This window comes from Vulpes lagopus, chromosome 12 (assembly GCF_018345385.1).
Source record: "Vulpes lagopus strain Blue_001 chromosome 12, ASM1834538v1, whole genome shotgun sequence".
In the NCBI taxonomy this organism is placed as follows: Eukaryota; Metazoa; Chordata; class Mammalia; order Carnivora; family Canidae; genus Vulpes; species Vulpes lagopus.
In genome coordinates this window covers 81,080,205-81,101,949 of record NC_054835.1, presented here as the reverse complement: position 1 = coordinate 81,101,949, position 21,745 = coordinate 81,080,205, and the positions used below count along the sequence as shown (strand labels likewise).

Below are 21,745 nucleotides of genomic sequence, written 5' to 3'. Positions count from 1 at the left end.
GCTACAATGTATCCATGTATCAGTTCGTGAACATTTGGGTTATTTCCACATTTAGGTATTATAAATATTGCTACACATTTATTGTGTGAACAAAATTTTTCACTTCTTTTGGGTAGACATCTAGGAGTAGCATTTTGGGTAGACATCTAGGCCACAGATTATCTCTATGAGGAACTGCCAAATTGATGTCCAAATAAGTTGCACTATTTTACATTTCCGCCAGCTAAGTATGGGAGATTCAAGTTCTCCACATCATATTCAACACTTGCTATCATCTTTTTTATTACAGCCATCCTAGTGGGTCTTTCTTTGTGGTCTTCGTTTTCATTTCTCTTACAGCCAAAGTTATTAAACATCTTTTCATGTACTTATTGTCATTCACATATCAGAAACACTGAAAAATGTATTATGGGGAGAAAATGGTAGAGTAATTGCATAATAAAAATACCTTAAAACAAGAGAGAAAGGTAAAGAAATATAAGGCAGGTTGGCCAAATAGAAAAGAAAACAGACTAAGACAGTAGTTGAAAATATAAGTATGCCAAGACATTAAATCTAAACAGACTAAATAATTTAAAGACAAAGATTGTCAGAACACATTTTTTAAACTATATGCCAGTTACAAGACATGTTCAAATAGAAATGCGCAAAAAGATTTAAGTACGAAGAAGGTAGGAAATGACCTATTCTAGCAGTAACCACAGAAAGATGTTGGACCCATGCTAAGATCAGACACACTAGTCCAGAATTACCAACAAAAATAAAGAGAAGTATTTCATAATGAATAGGTTTATCTTTCGAAACAGTACAAATTGCCAATTAGTGACGCCTACTACGAAAAACATCAAAATGCAGTAGAAGTGGGCCAAAGAACAAACATTCAAATTTACACTCATAATATTGAATTTTTAAACATCTTTCTCAGTAACATAGAAAGTAAGATCAGAACAAGGGAAAAAAGATAAGATAATGGAAGGGAGAAATACCTAAGTGTTTTGAACGACACAATTTAAAAATTCAACCCATCTGACATATATATAAAACAACAGAGAGGGATCCCTGGGTGGCGCAGCGGTTTGGCGCCTGCCTTTGGCCCAGGGTGCGATCCTGGAGACCCGGGATCGAATCCCACATCAGGCTCCCGGTGCATGGAGCCTGCTTCTCCCTCCGCCTGTGTCTCTGCCTCTCTCTCTCTCTCTGTGACTATCATAAATAAATAAAAATTAAAAAAAAATAAATAAAAATAAAACAACAGAGAATACCCATTTTTCAAGAATGGAATAGATACTGGAATTAACCATACGTGGGCCATAAACCAAAAGGAATTTTGAAGAATATAAATCATCAAGAGCACACTGTTCAGCTCTACTGGGATTCACTTAGAATCATCAAAAAGAAAGACAACTAAAACCTCTCTACATTTTGGAAATTCAGCAATATACTTCCCCATAACTCAGCCAATAAAGAAATCATACTCATCAATACACCTCTTCTCAGCAATTCCACTTCTACATATATACAAACACTTGTACAAACATGTAAATCAAGATACAAGATTTTTATGGCAGCATTAGTAGTAATGGCCAAAAGATTATTAACACAAATGGCTATTGATCATTAAATGATGAAAAAACCTGTGCTATTGCCAAACAATGGAACACCATACAGTGCGAGAATTAACCAACAACTCTTACACAAAAGACCAAAGGAAATGAGCGCTCACTTCATATTCTAATATATAAATAATAAAAACTAACCTATGATGACTAAAAGGATCAGGGCAGATGGGGTGCTTCTGGGTAGCTTGTGACACCCTATACCAATATCTTAGTAGTAGGTACATTATTACATCCACTTCACAATAATATTCTAGCTAATTTTGAATGTATGGCTATTCCGTGAAGACTGTGCATATTTCTTATGTGTTAAGCCTAAAGGTTATTTTGGAAAATAAAACATGTTTTCAAGTTCTGGGTTGCAAATAGCAAAACACATACACATAGACACAAACAGAACAAATGTCTCAAGGTGCTAGGATAGTGTGGCCCAGAAAAGTCTCTCTGAGACGGGACACAAAGCTGGAACATCCATCCAGAGGTAGAAGCAGCCTTGGGGTGTGGCAGGGAAGTGTCCAGCAGACACCGAGGAGCCAGAAAGTGCAAAGGTGCTGGCTGAGGTGGGATACGTCTGGCAACTTCAGTGAACTGCTAGCAAGCCTCTGGGCCTACAGCAGAGTGTACGTGGGACAAAGTGACAGGAAACGAATTCGCCGGGTGTGTGTATTTGCAAGATCCTAGAGTCCAAAATCCATATTTGAATTTTACTGTAGGTAGTGAGAAGCCAGTGGGAACTTTTTAGCAGGGAAGTGTCATACACGGATGTCTGTTTTCAAAAATCAGACTGGCTACATGATGGAAAATAAAGAGTAGAGGATAGAAGAATGGAAGGACGAGGCCCGGTGAGGTGGCATTTTACTCACCATGACGCAATTCCCTTTCCTGCTTCATGAGGATCATTCTCTAAGTGCATTTCCACCGTCTCTTTTATAGCTGTTACGATGGCTCGTATCCTTTTCTCTGTTAGAAAAGATCAAACTGGGACGCCTGGGTTGCTCAGTGGTTGAGCATCTTGCCTTTGGCTCAGGGCATGATCCTGGAGACCCGGGATCAAGTCCCACATCGGGCTCCCTGCATGGAGCCTGCTTCTCCCTCTGCCTGTGTCTCTGCCTCTCTCTATGAAACATTGATGAAAGTCATTTAAAATGACACAATCAGATGGAAAAATAGTCTATGCTCACAAACTAGGAGTAAATTGTTAAAATGCCCATACTACCCAATACCCAAGTGTGATATCTTACTGTGCTTTTTAACTTGCACATCCCTAATAATGATTTTCAGCGTTTTTTTATGTATTCATCATCTTTAACTTTTCTTTGACGGAATATGTATTTTTATGGGATTCTCTTACTTCTCAGTTATAAGAATTTCTTTATTTCAGATGCAAGTTCTTTTTCAAATGGATCTTTTGCAAATACTTTCTTTCAGTCTGTATTGCCTTTTGATTTCTTTTTCAAGTTCACTGAGGGGTAATTTTGTTGCATTCCCCTCCATATTCCTAAAAACAAGGCCACAACAGTGTTAAACATTGAAAATGTTCAGTAAATTTCAGTTCAATGAATGGGACAAGATGTAATTCTAAATATTTCAAGCCAAGAACATGAAAGGTGACTGCATTTTCAATTTGCCAATAAAAAAAAAAGCAATCTCTATCAAAATACCAATAGCATTTTTCACATTATCAAAACAAATAATACTAAAACCTGTATGGAATCAAAAATGACCCCAAATAGCCAAAACAATCTCAGGAAGGAAGAACAAAGCTGGAGGCATCACAATCTCACATTTTAAGATACACTACAAAGCTATAGTAATCAAAGCAGCACGGTGCTGACACAAAAACAAATATACTGAGAAGTGGAACAGAAGAGAGAGCCCAGGCATAAAACCCACACTTCTATGGCCAATTAATCTAGGACAAAAGAGGTAGGAATATATGATGGGGGACAGACAGCCCCTTCAATTAATGGTGCTTGAAAGCTGGACCATTACACATCAAAGAATAAAACTGAACCACTTTCTTACACCATATGCAAAAATAAGCTCAAAATGGATTAAACACCAAATGTGAGGCATGAAATCAAAAAGCTAGAAGAAAACATAGGCAGCAATCTCCTTGACATTGTTTGCAGCAACATTTTTCTAGATATCCCTCCTCAGGCAAGGGAAACCAAAGCTAAAATAAACTATTGGGACTACACCAAAGTAAGGTTTTGCACAACGTAGGAAACCAACAACAAAACCAAAAGGCAACTTACACAGGAGGAGAAGACATTTCCAAATGGCATATCCAGTAGGGGATTAATATCCAAAAAATATAAAGAACATATATAATCCAACACCAAAAAAGTGAAATAATCCAATTAAAATATGGGCAGACAAACTGAATAGACTTTTCCCAAAGAAGACCAGCAATGAAGGGGCACTTGCCTGGCTCAATTGGCAAAGTATATGACTCTTGATCTCAGGGTCATGAATTCAACCACCACTTTGAGCATGGAGCCTTCTGGAGAAGAAAGAAGAAGAAGAAGAAGAAGAAGAAGAAGAAGAAGAAGAAGAAGAAGAAGAAGAAGAAGAAGAAGAAGAAGAAGAAGAGGAGGAGGAGGAGGAGGAGGAGGAGGAGGAGGAGGAGGAGGAGGAGGAGGAGGAGGAGGAGGAGAAGGAGGAGGAAGAAGAGGAGGAGGAGGAGGAGGGGAGGAGGAGGAGAAGATAATGATGACAAATAGATGGCCTACAGATACATGAAAATATGCTCAACGTCACAATCATCAGGGTAATACACATCAAAACGACAAGGAGATATCATCTTACACGTGTCAGAATGGCTAGAATCAAAAAGACAAGAAATACAAGTATTGGCAAAGTTGGAGGAAACCAACTCACAAGGGAGTGAACCCTTGTCCACTGTTGGTGGTGCAGCCACTAGAGGAAGCAGTACGGAGGTTTCTCAAGAAACTAAAAATAGAAATACCACATGCTCCAGTAATTCCACAACTGGGTATTTACCCAAAGAAAACGAAACACTAATTCAAAAAGATATACACACCCTACGTTTACTGCAGAATTATTTGAAATAGCCAGCTAATGGAAATAATGCAAGTGTCCATCAATAGATGAATGGATAATGATGACGTACTATATAGAGACAATGCAATATTATTCCACCACAAACAAAGAATGAGATCTTGCCATTGGTGATAACATGGACAAACTGAGAGGGTGTTATGCTAAGTGAAATATGTCAGAAGGAGAAAGACAAATGTCAGATGATTTCACTTATATGTGGAATCTAAACGAAACAAATAAACAAACAGAGCGGAAAGACTCACCAATATAGAGAAATGATAGCTTCTAGAGAAAAGGGGGAGAGGGAAGGCAAAATGAGTGAAAGGGAGTGGGAGATACGGGCTTCCAGGTATGAAATAAATGGAATAAATGTCAGGAGAATAAAACACAAAACGCAGGGAATATAGTCAGTAATTGTAGTGGCATTGTGTAGTGACAAATGGAATTCACGCTTGTGAGCACACCACAGCAGATAGACTTGTTGAATCACTATGTTGTAACCTGAAACTAACGTAACATTGTGTGTCAACTGTACTTCAATAAAAAAGTAATAAAAATGATTTTTATAAAGTTCTCACCAGACAAAAAGATAAGTGTGTGATGTGATGGATGAGAATGGTGTAATCTCTTCACAATATATAAAGCGAATCAAGTCATCATGTTGTACACCTCACCACTGCACAATGTTATATCAAGGATATCTCAATAAATTCAAAATAATTTCTTTAAATAAAATAGTATGCTAATTAAAATAAGCAGTCACAAGAGACACTTCATTTATACGAAATGCTCAAAACAGGCAATATATATGACAAAAAAAGTAGACAAAATGTTGACTAAGGCTGGGAAATGCAGAAAATGAAGAGTTCCATCACAGAGTGAGGGTTTCCATTTGGGGTGATGAAAGTGCTCTAAAATTGATCACCAGAGCGGTTGCACAATTCTGTGAATATACTATGAACCACTGAACTGTACACTTTAAATCTGGCACTTGTACGGTATGGACGCACATGTCAACCAAAGTTTTATGAACAAAACAAAACCATCTCTTGAGTCATCATAACCAGAAAGATAATTTTCCTGTATAAATTATTCATTCTTGTGTCAAGAGGACTGCAGTCACCTCTCACCACCGTCCTCGACACTCTTCCAAAATATGTTACGTAAGACAGATGACTTGCACATTGACTCTTAGCTAGATGATAGGACTTAAAATCATCAAACAGACATTACACACATTTGCATACAAATGAAGTCATCTACTTTGGCTTTTTCCACTTGCCATCCAAATGCTCGGACAGTTCATATAATGTATTTACTTTGAAAGGTAGGAGTTATATTTTAACTTCCTGATTGATGCTCCTCGGATATAAGTGCAAGCAATGGTAGGAGAAGGCAGGAATTTCAGAAGCAGCAGCGCGTTCCACCAGGATGTCTACGAAATGGATTTCAGTTCTGCTGCTGCTCCAGCTGAGCTGTTACTTTAGCTCTGGGAGCTGCGGGAAGGTGCTGGTGTGGCCCACAGAATACAGCCATTGGATCAATGTAAAGACAATCCTGGATGAACTTGTCCAGAGGGGTCATGAAGTGACTGTTCTGACATCTTCAGCTTCCATTCTTGTTGATCCGAACAAAGTATCTGCTATTAAATTTGAGATTTATTCTGCACATTTATCTAGAGGTGATTTTGAGGCTTTGGTCATAAAACTGCTCAAGACTTGGACATATGATATGCCAAAAGATTCATTTTGGGCGTATTTTTCCGTAATGCAAGAAATTCTTTGGGAATCTTATGAGTGTGTTGAGAAGCTCTGTAAAGATGTAGTTTTGAACAAGAAACTCATGACAAAACTACAAGAATCAAAATTCAATCTCATCCTTGCAGACGCTGTGGGACCCTGCGGTGAGCTGCTGGCTGAGCTCCTTAAAATACCTTTAGTGTACACTCTCCGTTTCTCTGCAGGCTATGCATTTGAGAAACACATTGGAGGACTTCCGCTCCCTCCATCCTACGTACCTGTTATTCTGTCAGAATTAACTGATCAAATGACATTCATGGAGAGAGTGAAAAATATGCTATATGTGCTTTATTTTGACTTTTGGTTCCAAACAATGAATGAGAAGAGTTGGGATCAGTTTTACAGCGAAGTACTAGGTAAGTCCTGCTTTTCATTAGTAACACGAAGTCTTAACTCTCCTAGTGCTAGGGAGGAGAGTTTGTATAAGTAGTAAGAGGGAGGAAATTTGTCTTTTAGAAGTAAAATGATGACATGAAAGTATAAAATGATCTCTCAATCTCACAAACACATGCAAAGACTTATATATGTCAGGGCCAGTTAGAATCCCGCTGTCCATTATGGGTCCATCACACTCTAGGGAGTCAATAACTGACATTAGAGCACTGAGGAATTCTTGAACCAATGACATATCCATTCCATGTGTTTGTTTGTAATATCTTTAAAAAGGGGTTTCTGTGGTTTGCTTTTTAATTTTTTCTCAGTAAAGTATTTTATCCTTCCTTTGTTGTTTATCAAATACACGGTGAAAGTATTACTTATGCTATGCGTTACTTTTTAGAAGAATTTTAAGTCACAGCATTTTGAATCACGATTTCCTGTATAACCCTCACCCCCACACAGTCATAAGTTTCTCCATTATCAACATCCCCCATCAAAGTGGTACATTTGTTGCAACTCATGAACCTACACTGACACATTATTATCATCCAAAGTTCATAGTTTACATAAGAGTTTAGTCTCAGCTTGGTACATTTTATGAGTTTTAAAAATTTATAACGATATGCATCTACCACTATTATGTCACAGTAGTCTCACTGCTTTAAATTCCTGTCTGCTGTACTTATTTTCTATATATCCATTTTACTCTACTTTTTCCATCTTAAAAAAACGGCATTAGAAATGTCACTATCTTGATGAAAGCAGACATGTCAACTGAGGGGTCATATATTTCTAGTACAACTGTCTATAGTATTGAGGATATTATTCCCACTTGTTTCTTCAGTTTCCTTAGTTAAGAATTAAAGTGTTGGGATGCCTGGTGGCTCAGCGGTTAAGCGTCTGCCTTTGGCTCAGGATATGATCCTGGGGTCCCGGGACAGAGTCCCACATCAGGCTCCCTGCATGGAGCCTGCTTCACCCTAAGCCTGTGACTCTGCCTTGCTCTCTCCATCTCTGTCATGAATAAATAAATAAATAAAATCTTTTTTTAAAAAGAGAATTAAAGTGATTACATATTACCTGAAAGAAATTTTAGGATCAAGGGAATAACTTGCTGAATTGTAGAAATTACACTGAGAACTCTAGGGAAAAGTGTTTCCATTGGTTAATTGACAGGGGAGCTCAAATAATTGTTTACGTTTGCATCCTTCACTTTTGCAGCATTTCAGAATAAACAAATGCATGTTTAATTTGACAGTGGCTTAGGTTTAATCATGTTTTATGACTGTGAATAACTCCTTCATAATTCCTTCCTCCATAGCCAATTAGAAGGCTATGAGATACAATGGCTATGTTAGACTCAGGAATCTATAGTATGAAGTTTCTAATGATTACATATTCTTTCACCAGGGCTTATAAATCCTGTTTTTTATTATTTTTTTAAAGATATTTATTTATTTATTTATTTATTTATTTATTTATTTATTTATTTATGAGAGACACGGAGAGAGAGAGAGAGAGAGAGAGAGGCAGAGACACAGGCAGAGGGAGAAGCAGGCTCCATGCAGGAAGCCTGATGTGGGACTCGATCCCGGGACACCAGGATCACGCCCTGGACAGAAGGTGGCGCTAAACCGCTGCGCCACCGGGGTTGCCCATAAATCCTGTTTTAAAGGTCTAAATCTTACTGAGGGGTGAACATACACGTTAATAGTTCACATTAAAAAAAAAAAAACAACTATGTTACTGCCCTAAAGACGTAATGCGCCACAATTAAGAGTGCACGTATCTATTTCCATACTTCTTGAAAATATTCCAGCTGTTACTTGCAAATATTATTTATTACATAAATATTATTAAGCTCCAAATATTAACTAATTACAATGGTCAATACAAGCCATACCCCCCAAAACTCACAGTTTTTTGGAAAATCTAGGATCAAGGGAATAATTTGCTAAATTGTAGAAAATCACACTGAGTACACGCGGGAAAGATGTTTCCATTGGTTAATTGATGGGGGGGGGCTCAATAGCTTAGATTTGCATGTTACTTTTGCAGAATTCAAGAATAAATAAATACATGGTCTATTTTCATAGTGGCTGAGGTTAACAAATTGTTTGGTTGTGAATGTACTACTGTGATGTGAGAAATGAGTCTTACACTTTGTCTCTCATATTTACATATGATCAACATATATATATGCAAATGTATATATTTGCATCAATACATGTTTGAATCATACATGTGTCTGTTAGCAAACTACAAATACTTTTAAGCCTTTTTTCTAATTAGTCAAACTCCTTTCAGAAGATTCCATAGTAAATTCACATTCCATTAACCTCATTTCTTCTACTTGCTTGTAGTAGAAGTTGCTTGTTGTGAGTTTTTTTACTTCTTTATTTACTCTTAGTTTTCTCCCACGTTTTAATTTTCATTCCAGGATAGTTAACAGAGTGTTATATTACTTTCAGGTGTACAATACAGTGATTCAACACTTCCACACATCACTCAGTGCTCATCATGAGTTCACTTCTTAATCCCCATCACCAGTGTTACCCATCCCCCACATTCACCTCCCCTCTGATAACCATCAGTTTTTTTCCCTACAGTGAAAATCTATTTCTTGGTTTCTCTCTGTCTTTTTGTATTTTGCTTGTTTGGTTGGTTCATTAAATTTGACACATGGGCAGCCTGGGTGGCTCAGCGGTTTAGTGCAGCCTTCCGCCCAGGGTGTGATCCTGGGGACCTGGGATCGAGTCCCACCTCAGGCTCCCTGCATGGAGCCTGCTTCTCGCTCTGCCTGTGTCTCTGCCTCGCTCTCTCTCTGTGTCTCTTATGAATAAGTTAATAAAATCTTTTTAAAAAAATGCCTATTCACGTCTCCTGCCCATTTTTTAAATGTGTTATTTGTTCCCTGGGTGTCGTTGTTGAGTTTGATAAACTCTTTATAGATGTTGGATACCGTCTCTTTACTGAAAATGTCATTTGCAAATACCTTCTCCCATTCTGTAGGTTGCCTGTCAGGTTTGCTGATTATTTCCTTGGCTGTACAGAAGATTTTTATCTTGATGAAGTGCCAATAGTTCATTTTTGTTTTTGTTTCCTACTACCATCAATATATCTGGTGAGATATTGCTCTTGCTGAGGTCAAGAGATCACTGCGTGTTTTCTTCTCCTGGATTTTAATGGTTTCCTGTCTCACGCTTAGGTCTTTCATTCCACCTTGAATTTATTTTGGGATATACTGTAAGAAAGTTGTCAAGGCAGCCCGGGGGGCTCAGCGGTTAAACCCAGGTCGTGATCCTGGAGACCCTCCCACCTTGGACTCCCTGCATGGAGCCTACTTCTCCCTCTGCCTGTGTCTCTGCCTCTCTCTCTCTCTCTCTCTCTCTCTCTCTCTCTCTCTCTGTCTCTCATGAATAATAAAATAAAATAAAATAAAATAAAATAAAATAAAATAAAATAAATAAAATAAAATAAAATAAAATAAAATAAAATAAAAGACTAAAAATAAAAATAGGATAAAAAAGGGATCCCTGGGTGGCGCAGCGGATTATCGCCTCCCTTTGGCCCAGGACACGATACTGGAGACCCAGGATCGAATCCCACGTCAGGGTCCCGGTGCATGGAGCCTGCTTCTCTCTCTGCCTGTGTCTCTGCCTCTCTCTCTCTCTGTGTGTGACTATCATAAATAAATAAAAATTTTTAAAAAATAGAATAAAAAATAAAAGAAGACTAAAAAAACTGTGGTCCAGTTTCATTCTTTTCCATGTTGCTGTCCAATATTCCCGACACCAAGAAACTGTCATTTTCCCATTGGATATTCTTTCCTGCTTTGTCAAAGATTAATTGCCCATATAATTGTGTGTTCGTTTCTGGGTTTTCTACGCTCTTCCATTGATCTATGTGTCTATTTTTGTGTCACGACCATACTGTTTTGATCATTATAGCTTTGTAGCATAACTTGAACTCTTGTATTGTGATACGTCCAGTTTGCTTTTTTTCTTTTTCAAGATAGCTCTGGTTATTTGAAATCTTTTGTAGTTCCAACAAATCTTAGGATTGTTTGTTCCAGTTCTGTGAAAAATGCTGTTGGTATTTTGATAGGGATCACACTAAATCTAAAGTTTGCCTTGGGTATTATAGACAGTTTCAATACTATTCTTCCAAGTTTTGTGCATGGAACGCCTTTTACCCTCAATTTCTTTCATCAGTATTTTATAGTTTTCAGAGTACAGATCTTTCACCTCTTTGGTTAAGTTTTATTATTTTTGGTGCAATGGCAAACAGGATTGTTTTCTTAATTTCTCTCTTCTGCTGCATTATTAGTACATAGAAATATAACAGATTTCTGTACACTGATTTGTATCCTGTGACTTTACTGAATTAATTTATCAGTTCTAGGACTTTTCTGCTTAAGTCTTCAGGATTTTCTATATAGAGTATCATGTCATCTGCAAATAGTGACAGTTTTATTTCTTCCTGACCAATTTGGATGGTTTTAGTTCTTTTCATTGTCTCATTGCTGTAGCCGGGACTTCTAGTACTATGTTGAATAAAAGTGGGAAGGGTGGACATCCTTGTCTTGTGCCTGACCTTAGAGGAGAAGCTCTCAGGTGTTTCCCATTGAGTATGATGTTCACTGTGGGTTTTCCATTTAAGCCTTTATTTTGTTGAGGTATGTTCCCTCGAAACCAATGTTGCTGAGGGTTTTTATCATCAATGGCTGTTATACTTAGTCAAATGCCTTTTCTGCATATGTGGAAATGATCATATACATTTTATCCTTTCTCTTATTTTTTTTAGCTTTCTAATGATTTATTTATTGATTGATTGATTGATGATAGACAGAGAGAGAGGCAGAGACACAGGCAAAGGGAGAAGCAGGCTCCATGCCAGGTGCCCAATGCAGGACTCAATCTCGGGACTCCAGGATCACGCCCTGAGCCAAAGGGAGGCGCCATACTGCTAAGCCACCCAGGGATACCCAACCTTTCTCTTATTGATGTGATCTGTTTGTTTTTTCTCCTTCAGGAAGACCCACTACACTATATGAGTTAATGAGGAAAGCTGATATATGGCTCATTCGAACCTACTGGGATTTGGAATTTCCTCGCCCACTCCTACCACATTTTGACTTTGTTGGAGGCCTCCACTGCAAACCTGCCAAACCCCTGCCTAAGGTAACTGATTCCTGTTTCTTTTGCTTTGTTTCCTCTAGGCCATTTCATCAGTATTGTAGCTTAAAAAGGTCATTCCTCAACAATATTCATGTGCCCCAACAATATCTGCAGGCAAATCAAATGTTTCCTTGCTGTCATTCCAACTTACACAATTCCTCATTTGAGATCCCAAGGTTTGACGACTTACTTAATTAACAGGTTTAATTAATCTATGAGAACATATGTTTTCCGCCACACACCAAGGCCAGACAAAATCTCAGTAAACCTGAGCACGGAGAAAGCTACACTGTGTATATAATGAGGACCATGAATTCTGCATATTTAATAAAGACCAAATAACTTCTACCACTTATATCTGAAAAAATCCATCGTATAAAATTGCAAAAGTACACTCTTAGCACATAAGGTGATAATCTTCATGAAAAAAGCAATGATATAATAAGTTTTAGGTTGATATTGAACCTTCAAGAAATAATTGAAAAATAAGCATCCCTTACTGAATTACTTGATGGTCTCTTCATCATGCTGGATGTCTACTAGAGGAATGAGCCACTGTGATTACATCTAGCCTTGCCCAGATTCCACAAAAGGTTAGATAAATAACCTTAATCATATATAACTACCTAATGAGTCTTTTAAACTCTGCAAAGGGTCTGATTACCCTGAAACTAAGATCTTATTCAATGGTTAACCTAATATCGATTTTGATTGCAAAATATTTAGGTGTATATGGTAACTTTCTCAAGGTCTAAATCCTGATGTAAAACTAGCAAAAGTTCTATTCAGTCTAACACAAGTGTCCATCAACAGACAAATCCAAAAACAAAATGTATTTACACACAACAGAATATTCGGTCTAAAATAGAAGAAAATTCTAACACCTACTCCAAAGTGGCAAAGCTTTGGGATATTATGCAAAGTGAAAGTGGGCAATCATAAAAAGACAAATACTGTATGATTCCCCTGATATAAGGTATCCAGATCACTCAAATTCACAAAAATACAAGGTATAATGATAGTTGCTATCATTATAGCTGCTTCTCCCTCTGCCTGTGTCTCTGCCTCTAAAATGAATAAAAAAATAAAATATTTTAAAAAATAAAAATAAAAAAAATAAAGATGGTCTAACAGGGAATCGGTAATTGTTATATAATGGGTATTGAGATCCAGTTTAGCAAGGTGAAAAAGTTCTGGTGATTAGTTGACCAACAGTATAAAATATACACACTATTGAACTGCATACTCAGATATACTTAAAATGATAATTTTTATGTGTAGTTTATCACAATAAGAATCAATATAGGCATTACTCTAATAATTCTTGATGATATTTGGTATCTATCTTTAATTGAAGAAAATTTTTTAAAGATTTATTTATTTATTTATTTATGAGAGAGAGAGAGACTGCACATGGGGTGGGGGAAGGGAGCAGAAGGAGAGAGAACACCCAGGAAAGTCCCCACTGGGCACAGAGCTAGACACAGGGCTCCATCTCACAACCCCGAAATCATAACCTGAGCCCAAATCAAGAGTCGGATACTGAAACGACTGAGCCTCCCACGCAACCTCATAGAAATTCTTCCAATAGTGTTTGCTATGCTGTTTCTCTTTTGTGATGGAGCAAATTTTTTCTTCACAGGAAATGGAAGAGTTTGTCCAGAGCTCTGGAGAAAACGGTATTGTGGTGTTTTCTCTAGGGTCAATGGTCAATAACATGCCAGAGGAAAGAGCCAATGTGATTGCATCAGCCCTTGCCCAGATTCCACAAAAGGTTAGACAGAGTACCTTGATTGTATACAACTACCTAATGAGGCTGTTAAACTCTGTAAAGGGCCGGATTACCCTCTCCTTCATGACATGAACATCATTATGATAGCTCCAATTTACCTCAAACATGAGGAAAATATAAATGGCAGATGCTAAAGTACTACAGAAGTCGTTTTGACAATACCTTTGGCATTAACATTGAGATTGGAAAAATATATTTATAGGACGTGCAGAGTAAAGCTTGGTATTGTAATGTGTCCTGGGCAGGAATAGCAATCACCAAATTCTGTCTGTCATTCTTTCCTTTTCCTTACAAGATCTGCATTCCTTTCAAGACTTCCAAGGGCACTGACTACCTCATAGCTGTTCTCAGAAAGGAGTTAAATTTCAACAGTTATGTTAAAGAGGAACTGATAAAAGTCTGAAAAGCACCATACAGTTTACACTTACCAGATAATCCAGATTTCCTTTCCTTCTCCTAAATTTTGAGGTAAGCCTCCTCAGTGTGCTGTGTAGAAAAACAATGCCCAGGGCTCACCAAACTATGTCTAGGTTTCGTCCAGCCAAGATGACTTAGAAAAAGGGAAAAATTGACATGACTGATGGAATGGACCCTATTCCGAGTGAAAGAGTAAGATCATTGAAAAGGGGGAAGATGGGTCCACTCCTCAAGGTGACCCAGTGCTTAGTAATATCTGGTTGCAAAGGACTCTAACTTAAAAGAATAATAACTGCTCCCAATTAAGGAAGGAAAAAAAATACATATTAAGGAGTCAACCAGAAACAAGCCTAGCATGGGAAAGTTTCACATGCCTCTTTCTGCATAAACTACAATAGTAAATTATTATCCGATATATAGAATGCACCTGGAGTATTTGGGCATTTGTGAACTACTTTTCGGTCACTGTAATAGTTTCTCCTTATGCTAATTTTTGCTTACTATAGCAAGTTATTTTAACATTCATATAGCAAATATAAGCTAACCAATGCAAACTATATTCCAGTTATGAGGATTGCTGGGAAATTCTAAAATCAGAATCTATTTTAATATGGCAATGGAAATTGCTTGGCCATAGATTTCATATCACTCAATGCTGTCAGTGCTTTGTAGTGCATCATTGACATGTCAACAACCAGTTCAATAAAACTTAGCACCACTACACTTTTGGAGTTTTTGTGACATGTACACTGTTATTTCTGAAGTGCCAACAAGCTTTTCTTCCCACATGTAAAGAACTGCCAAACCAAGAAATACTAATAATAATCTGCATTCATGTAAAAAAAATTACCTTTTTCTTGGAAGTAGTGCCTAATCATAGGTAATGTGAAAGAAGTTAAACGTACTAAGGAGAAATTATTGATATTAATGAATTACTAATAAGCAGAATTACTTGTTTCTCACAAGCAGCAGATGACATATTTAGCTTTTTTGTGTATCAAAACATGTAAAACTCAAATAAAAGAACTTATGGAACTAGGGCTATGAGCAAGTGGATATAAGGGAACGTCCATCTGTATCACTTAAAAAGATGTAAATAGGTTGGTATTACATTGGAAGATGAAAGCAATGATAACAGACTAAGGTGTGGATTTAGTAATTTCCTACTCGTTTGCACTAGAATTATAATAACTGCCTAAAAATTTCTTAAATGCTTGAATTTGTCCTTGATAATCTCATCTGTCTAATCCTCATGTGTGAAATATTATGATTACATTCATACTTGCTTGAATATAAAAATAAGTAACAAAATGGGGGTATTCTTACTATACTAGGGTTTTAGTAGTCTCATTTTTAATATCTTTTGTCCTTGTTTTTTATCAGTCAATGAAAGGAGTCTAACTGGATTATCTCTTAATTTCTTTAAAATGTTCACAAGCTATAACTTCAAAGTTCAACTCATGAAATAAGGTATTTTCTTTAACAGGTTCTATGGAGATTTGATGGCAAGAACCCAGACACCTTAGGGCCAAATACTCGGCTGTATAAGTGGCTTCCCCAGAATGACCTTCTTGGTAAGAATCTGGCAAATACTGAATTGAAAGGAACTCTAAACAAAATGATAGCAGTTCATCAAAAAGCAATCTGATTGAGCATTTACTACTCAAAAACTCAAAACTAAAACTTAACTTTCTTACATATATTTTGCAGACCTAGAGGGGAAAAAGATAAGCTACAACAGTTGGCATGTTGTTATACACAGTCCCATTCCTTATGGCCAGAATCAAAGTATCTGTATCTCAGCTGTAATTACTTCTCCCACATAAGTTGTTACTAACTACCTAGAGCATCACTCTGTCTCCGAATTTTCCCACCTTATTCCTATCCTTTCTCCTTCTGCATGGGTATTTAGTGCCAATGGAAAATAATAGCCTCTCTTTTATTACCAGGGACTCTACATTTTCCCTAGAAAAATACCATAATCTTTTCCATGAAGTCACATTTCATGATAAAGTGCTATCTTTCCTTCCCCTGATTTGAGCCACCACCATCACACTTCCTGCTGCCTTGACACCCTACAGTGAAACTCAATGACTTTACTGTGTCTTTAAGAGGATATGTTCTAACATGCCACCTCCCTTTCTTTTTTTTGCACCCTTTCCCTTTTTTTGGTGATAACCAGAATGTTATCGTTCAATTTGTCTGTCCAGCAATCTTGTATTCATTTTTCAAGTTACAAGCACCACACCAATCTTCATTTACCTCTCCAGCACATTTATGTGCTTCTTGCGCTGACAGCCAAAAGACATTTTAATGCTGTTTCATGTTTATATAATAACATATGTCTTATGTTGCCCAATTCTCATTTTATTTCTAAGACTTACAGTTAATAATGTGCTGAGATTCTTCCAATCCTAGGTCATCCGAAAGCCAAAGCCTTTATAACCCATGGTGGAACCAACGGCATCTATGAGGCGATCTACCACGGGATCCCCATGGTGGGCATTCCCTTGTTTGCCGATCAAGCTGATAACATTGTTCACATGAAAGCTAAGGGAGCAGCTATCAGACTGGACTTCAGCACAATGTCTAGCGCAGACTTGCTCAATGCATTGAGGACAGTCATTAATGACCCTTCGTGAGTATTGCATTTTTTTTCAATTGATAGAATTTATCAATAGATTATCGATAGATTATTGATAGATAGTCAATGGTGGTTGTGAGTTTCCTCCCATTCTTAGGAGGCTAATTTGGAAAGAAGCCAAGTGATAGATTGATCTTAAATCTAGTTTTATTTTCAACCAGACATTTATTTCACAGTTGCATTTAAATCTCTTTGACTTAATGGGCAACCAATTACTGCTACAATTTTCTACATACACAAATGCAAACGATTATATAGTAACTGTAAGAATATTTCAAAGTTCCTATGATAGAAACCATAGAATGAAAGAATGAAGAACTTGAAGTCATGTAAAGTGACTCTCAATTCAGTAACCAAAATTTCCAAAGCTATAAATCTCTTTTTGCTCAAACATTGATTTTGGTTCTTATTGTTAATATATTTATAATATGTAATTTGTGTACCATAAAACTAAAAGTATAAAATTCAAATACATGTAGTATATTATGGAATTACGAAACCATCACCATAATCTGTTTGGGATATTTTTTTAGCCCAAGAAGAAATCACAGACGACTGACTTAGCAGTCTTTGCCCATTTCTCTTGCCTCAAGTAAACATTAATCTACTTCTGTCTCTACAAATTGCTGTATTCTGGGTGTTTCATACAAGTGGAATCATACCACTTACGGGCTTTTGCATGTGGCTTCTTTCATTTGGCATGTTTTTGAGTTTCATTCGTGTGGTAGGTTTGTATTGCTGAATGATAAATATCCGATGGTATGGATATGCTACAATGTATCCATGTATCAGTTCGTGAACATTTGGGTTATTTCCACATTTAGGTATTATCAATATTGCTACACATTTATTGTGTGAACAAAATTTTTCACTTCTTTTGGGTAGACATCTAGGAGTAGCATTTTGGTTAGACATCTAGGCCACACATTATCTCTATGAGGAACTGCCAAATTGATGTCCAAATAAGTTGCACTATTTTACATTTCCGCCAGCTAAGTATGGGAGATTCAAGTTCTCCACATCATATTCAACACTTGCTATCATCTTTTTTATTACAGCCATCCTAGTGGGTCTTTCTTTGTGGTCTTCGTTTTCATTTCTCTTACAGCCAAAGTTATTAAACATCTTTTCATGTACTTATTGTCATTCACATATCAGAAACACTGAAAAATGTATTATGGGGAGAAAATGGTAGAGTAATTGCATAATAAAAATACCTTAAAACAAGAGAGAAAGGTAAAGAAATATAAGGCAGGTTGGCCAAATAGAAAAGAAAACAGACTAAGACAGTAGTTGAAAATATAAATATGCCAAGACATTAAATCTAAACAGACTAAATAATTTAGAGACAACGATTGTCAGAACACATTTTTTAAACTATATGCCAGTTACAAGACATGTTCAAATAGAAATGCGCAAAAAGATTTAAGTACGAAGAAGGTAGGAAATGACCTATTCTAGCAGTAACCACAGAAAGATGTTGGACCCATGCTAAGATCAGACACACTAGTCCAGAATTACCAACAAAAATAAAGAGAAGTATTTCATAATGAATAGGTTTATCTTTCGAAACAGAACAAATTGCCAATTAGTGACGCCTACTACGAAAAACATCAAAATGCAGTAGAAGTGGGCCAAAGAACAAACATTCAAATTTACACTCATAATATTGAATTTTTAAACATCTTTCTCAGTAACATAGAAAGTAAGATCAGAACAAGGGAAAAAAGATAAGATAATGGAAGGGAGAAATACCTAAGTGTTTTGAACGACACAATTTAAAAATTCAACCCATCTGACATATATATAAAACAACAGAGAGGGATCCCTGGGTGGCGCAGCGGTTTGGCGCCTGCCTTTGGCCCAGGGCGCGATCCTGGAGACCCGGGATCGAATCCCACATCAGGCTCCCGGTGCATGGAGCCTGCTTCTCCCTCCGCCTGTGTCTCTGCCTCTCTCTCTCTCTCTGTGACTATCATAAATAAATAAAAATTTAAAAAAAAATAAATAAAAATAAAACAACAGAGAATACCCATTTTTCAAGAATGGAATAGATACTGGAATTAACCATACGTGGGCCATAAACCAAAAGGAATTTTGAAGAATATAAATCATCAAGAGCACCCTGTTCAGCTCTACTGGGATTCACTTAGAATCATCAAAAAGAAAGACAACTAAAACCTCTCTACATTTTGGAAATTCAGCAATATACTTCCCCATAACTCAGCCAATAAAGAAATCATACTCATCAATACACCTCTTCTCAGCAATTCCACTTCTACATATATACAAACACTTGTACAAACATGTAAATCAAGATACAAGATTTTTATGGCAGCATTAGTAGTAATGGCCAAAAGATTATTAACACAAATGGCTATTGATCGTTAAATGATGAAAAAACCTGTGCTATTGCCAAACAATGGAATACCATACAGTGCGAGAATTAACCAACAACTCTTACACAAAAGACCAAAGGAAATGAGCGCTCACTTCGTATTCTAATATATAAATAATAAAAACTAACCTATGATGACTAAAAGGATCAGGGCAGATGGGGTGCTTCTGGGTAGCTTGTGACACCCTATACCAATATCTTAGTAGTAGGTACATTATTACATCCACTTCACAATAATATTCTAGCTAATTTTGAATGTATGGGTATTCCTTGAAGACTGTGCATATTTCTTATGTGTTAAGCCTAAAGGTTATTTTGGAAAATAAAACATGTTTTCAAGTTCTGGGTTGCAAATAGCAACACACATACACATAGACACAAACAGAACAAATGTCTCAAGGTGCTAGGATAGTGTGGCCCAGAAAAGTCTCTCCGAGACGGGACACAAAGCTGGGTCATCCATCCAGAGGTAGAAGCAGCCTTGGGGTGTGGCAGGGAAGTGTCCAGCAGACACCGAGGAGCCAGAAAGTGCAAAGGTGCTGGCTGAGGAGGGATACGTCTGGCAACTTCAGTGAACTGCTAGCAAGCCTCTGGGCCTACAGCAGAGTGTACGTGGGACAAAGTGACAGGAAACGAAGTTGCCGGGTGTGTGTATTTGCAAGATCCTAGAGTCCAAAATCCATATTTGAATTTTACTGTAGGTAGTGAGAAGCCAGTGGGAACTTTTTAGCAGGGAAGTGTCATACTCTGATGTCTGTTTTCAAAAATCAGACTGGCTACATGATGGAAAATAAAGAGCAGAGGATAGAAGAATGGAAGGACGAGGCCCGGTGAGGTGGCATTTTACTCACCATGACGCAATTCTCTTTCTTACTTCATGAGGATCAATCTATAAGTGCATTTCCACCGTCTCTTTTATAGCTGTTACGATGGCTCGTATCCTTTTCTCTGTTAGAAAAGATCAAATTGGGACGCCTGGGTTGCTCAGTGGTTGAGCATCTTGCCTTTGGCTCAGGGCATGATCCTGGAGACCCGGGATCAAGTCCCACATCGGGCTCCCTGCATGGAGCCTGCTTCTCCCTCTGCCTGTGTCTCTGCCTCTCTCTGTGTGTCTCTCATGGATAAATAAATAAAATCTTAAAAAGAAAAGATCAAACTATCCTAACTTCCATTTTTACTTTTCAAAACATTCGTCACTCAGAAAATTCCAATTTAAAAGCCAAATCTCCTACGAGGACCCAAATAAAAAACACACGACTTCCGTAATTCTATGGCACTTGTTTTGAATCATTTGTATGGCACTTTTCAAAAACCTTTCATGGGAATTCTTTGATTTGGCAAATTATCTTCCTTTCAATGTCGGTGTCTTTACGTTTCTCCCTTAGGTACAAAGAGAATGCTATGAAATTATCAAGAATTCAGCACGATCAGCCTCTGAAGCCCCTGGACCGAGCAGTCTTCTGGATCGAGTATGTCATGCGCCACAAAGGAGCCAAGCACCTGCGGCCAGCCTCCCACGACCTCACCTGGTTGCAGTACCACTCCTTGGATGTCATTGGGTTTCTGCTGGCCTGTGTGGCAACTGCTATGTTTGTCACCACACAGTGTTGTCTGTTTTGTTGTCGGAAGGTCGCAAAAACAGGGCAGAAGATAAAAAAGGAGTAGTCGTATCTGAGGCCTCAAGCTGGTCTGCCTCCTAGATGGGACTCCTCCAGGTGATGCCAGCAAGGAGTTATGATGTAAAGTTCCCTTCCCCTGTGAAGATACGACTCCTCCCAACTTAGCTTCTGAGATCAACATCTGCTCTCAAGGGATTTATTGCCTGTTTAAGAGTCAGAAATGTGTCATGCCAACAGAAAAACTGGCAAAATAAAATTAAAGTAAAATAAAACTCTACGGGAATTTACAGAAACTTATAATTCTAAATGAAAAGTCATCCCCCTCCAAAACTTACTGAGCTTACCTGTGTTTCCAACATTGGGCATGAATATAAGAACATTCAGTAGGCTATTCACAATATCACTGTTACTGTGCAAATACTCAGAATATTTTAACTTCACTTTGGTGCAAAATTTGTCGTTTCGTCCTTTGCTAGAGAAACTACAGATAGTTAAAGTTGTATAAAATGACTTACCCATCCATTTTGTTTTGGGTGACCACTAATTCTCCTTGGCTTTTATAGTGTACCCAGCCTGAGCATCACTCCTTACCCTGGGACATGGCAAGTTGATGGCCTTCAACCACCTTGTCAGTATCCTGTGGAATGTATGTGAATTTAGAAATATAACAGCTGTTTCCTATTATAAAACTGAGCTATTTGGGCACCTCAGTCCATTAAGCTCCTTACTCTCGGTTTGAGCAGAGGTCATGGTCTCAGAGTTGTGGGATCAAGCCCTGCATTGGGCTCTGTGCTCAGCTTGGAGTCTGCTGGAGGTTATCTCCTTCTCCCTCTCCT

The 21,745-nt window shown here is 37.6% G+C and overlaps 1 protein-coding gene across 1 annotated transcript; it reads left to right on the top strand.

Annotated features, from left to right (window-relative positions):
- The first annotated feature begins 6,043 nt into the window (after positions 1–6,043).
- Positions 6,044–21,181, top strand: LOC121473053 (UDP-glucuronosyltransferase 2B31-like). Its single transcript, XM_041724970.1, has 6 exons — positions 6,044–6,837; positions 11,894–12,042; positions 13,682–13,813; positions 15,735–15,822; positions 16,667–16,886; positions 20,676–21,181. The coding sequence occupies exons 1-6, from the start codon at positions 6,114–6,116 to the stop codon at positions 20,953–20,955; spliced, it is 1,593 nt and encodes a 530-aa protein (XP_041580904.1). The 5' UTR covers positions 6,044–6,113; the 3' UTR covers positions 20,956–21,181.
- Positions 21,182–21,745: the final 564 nt, after the last annotated feature.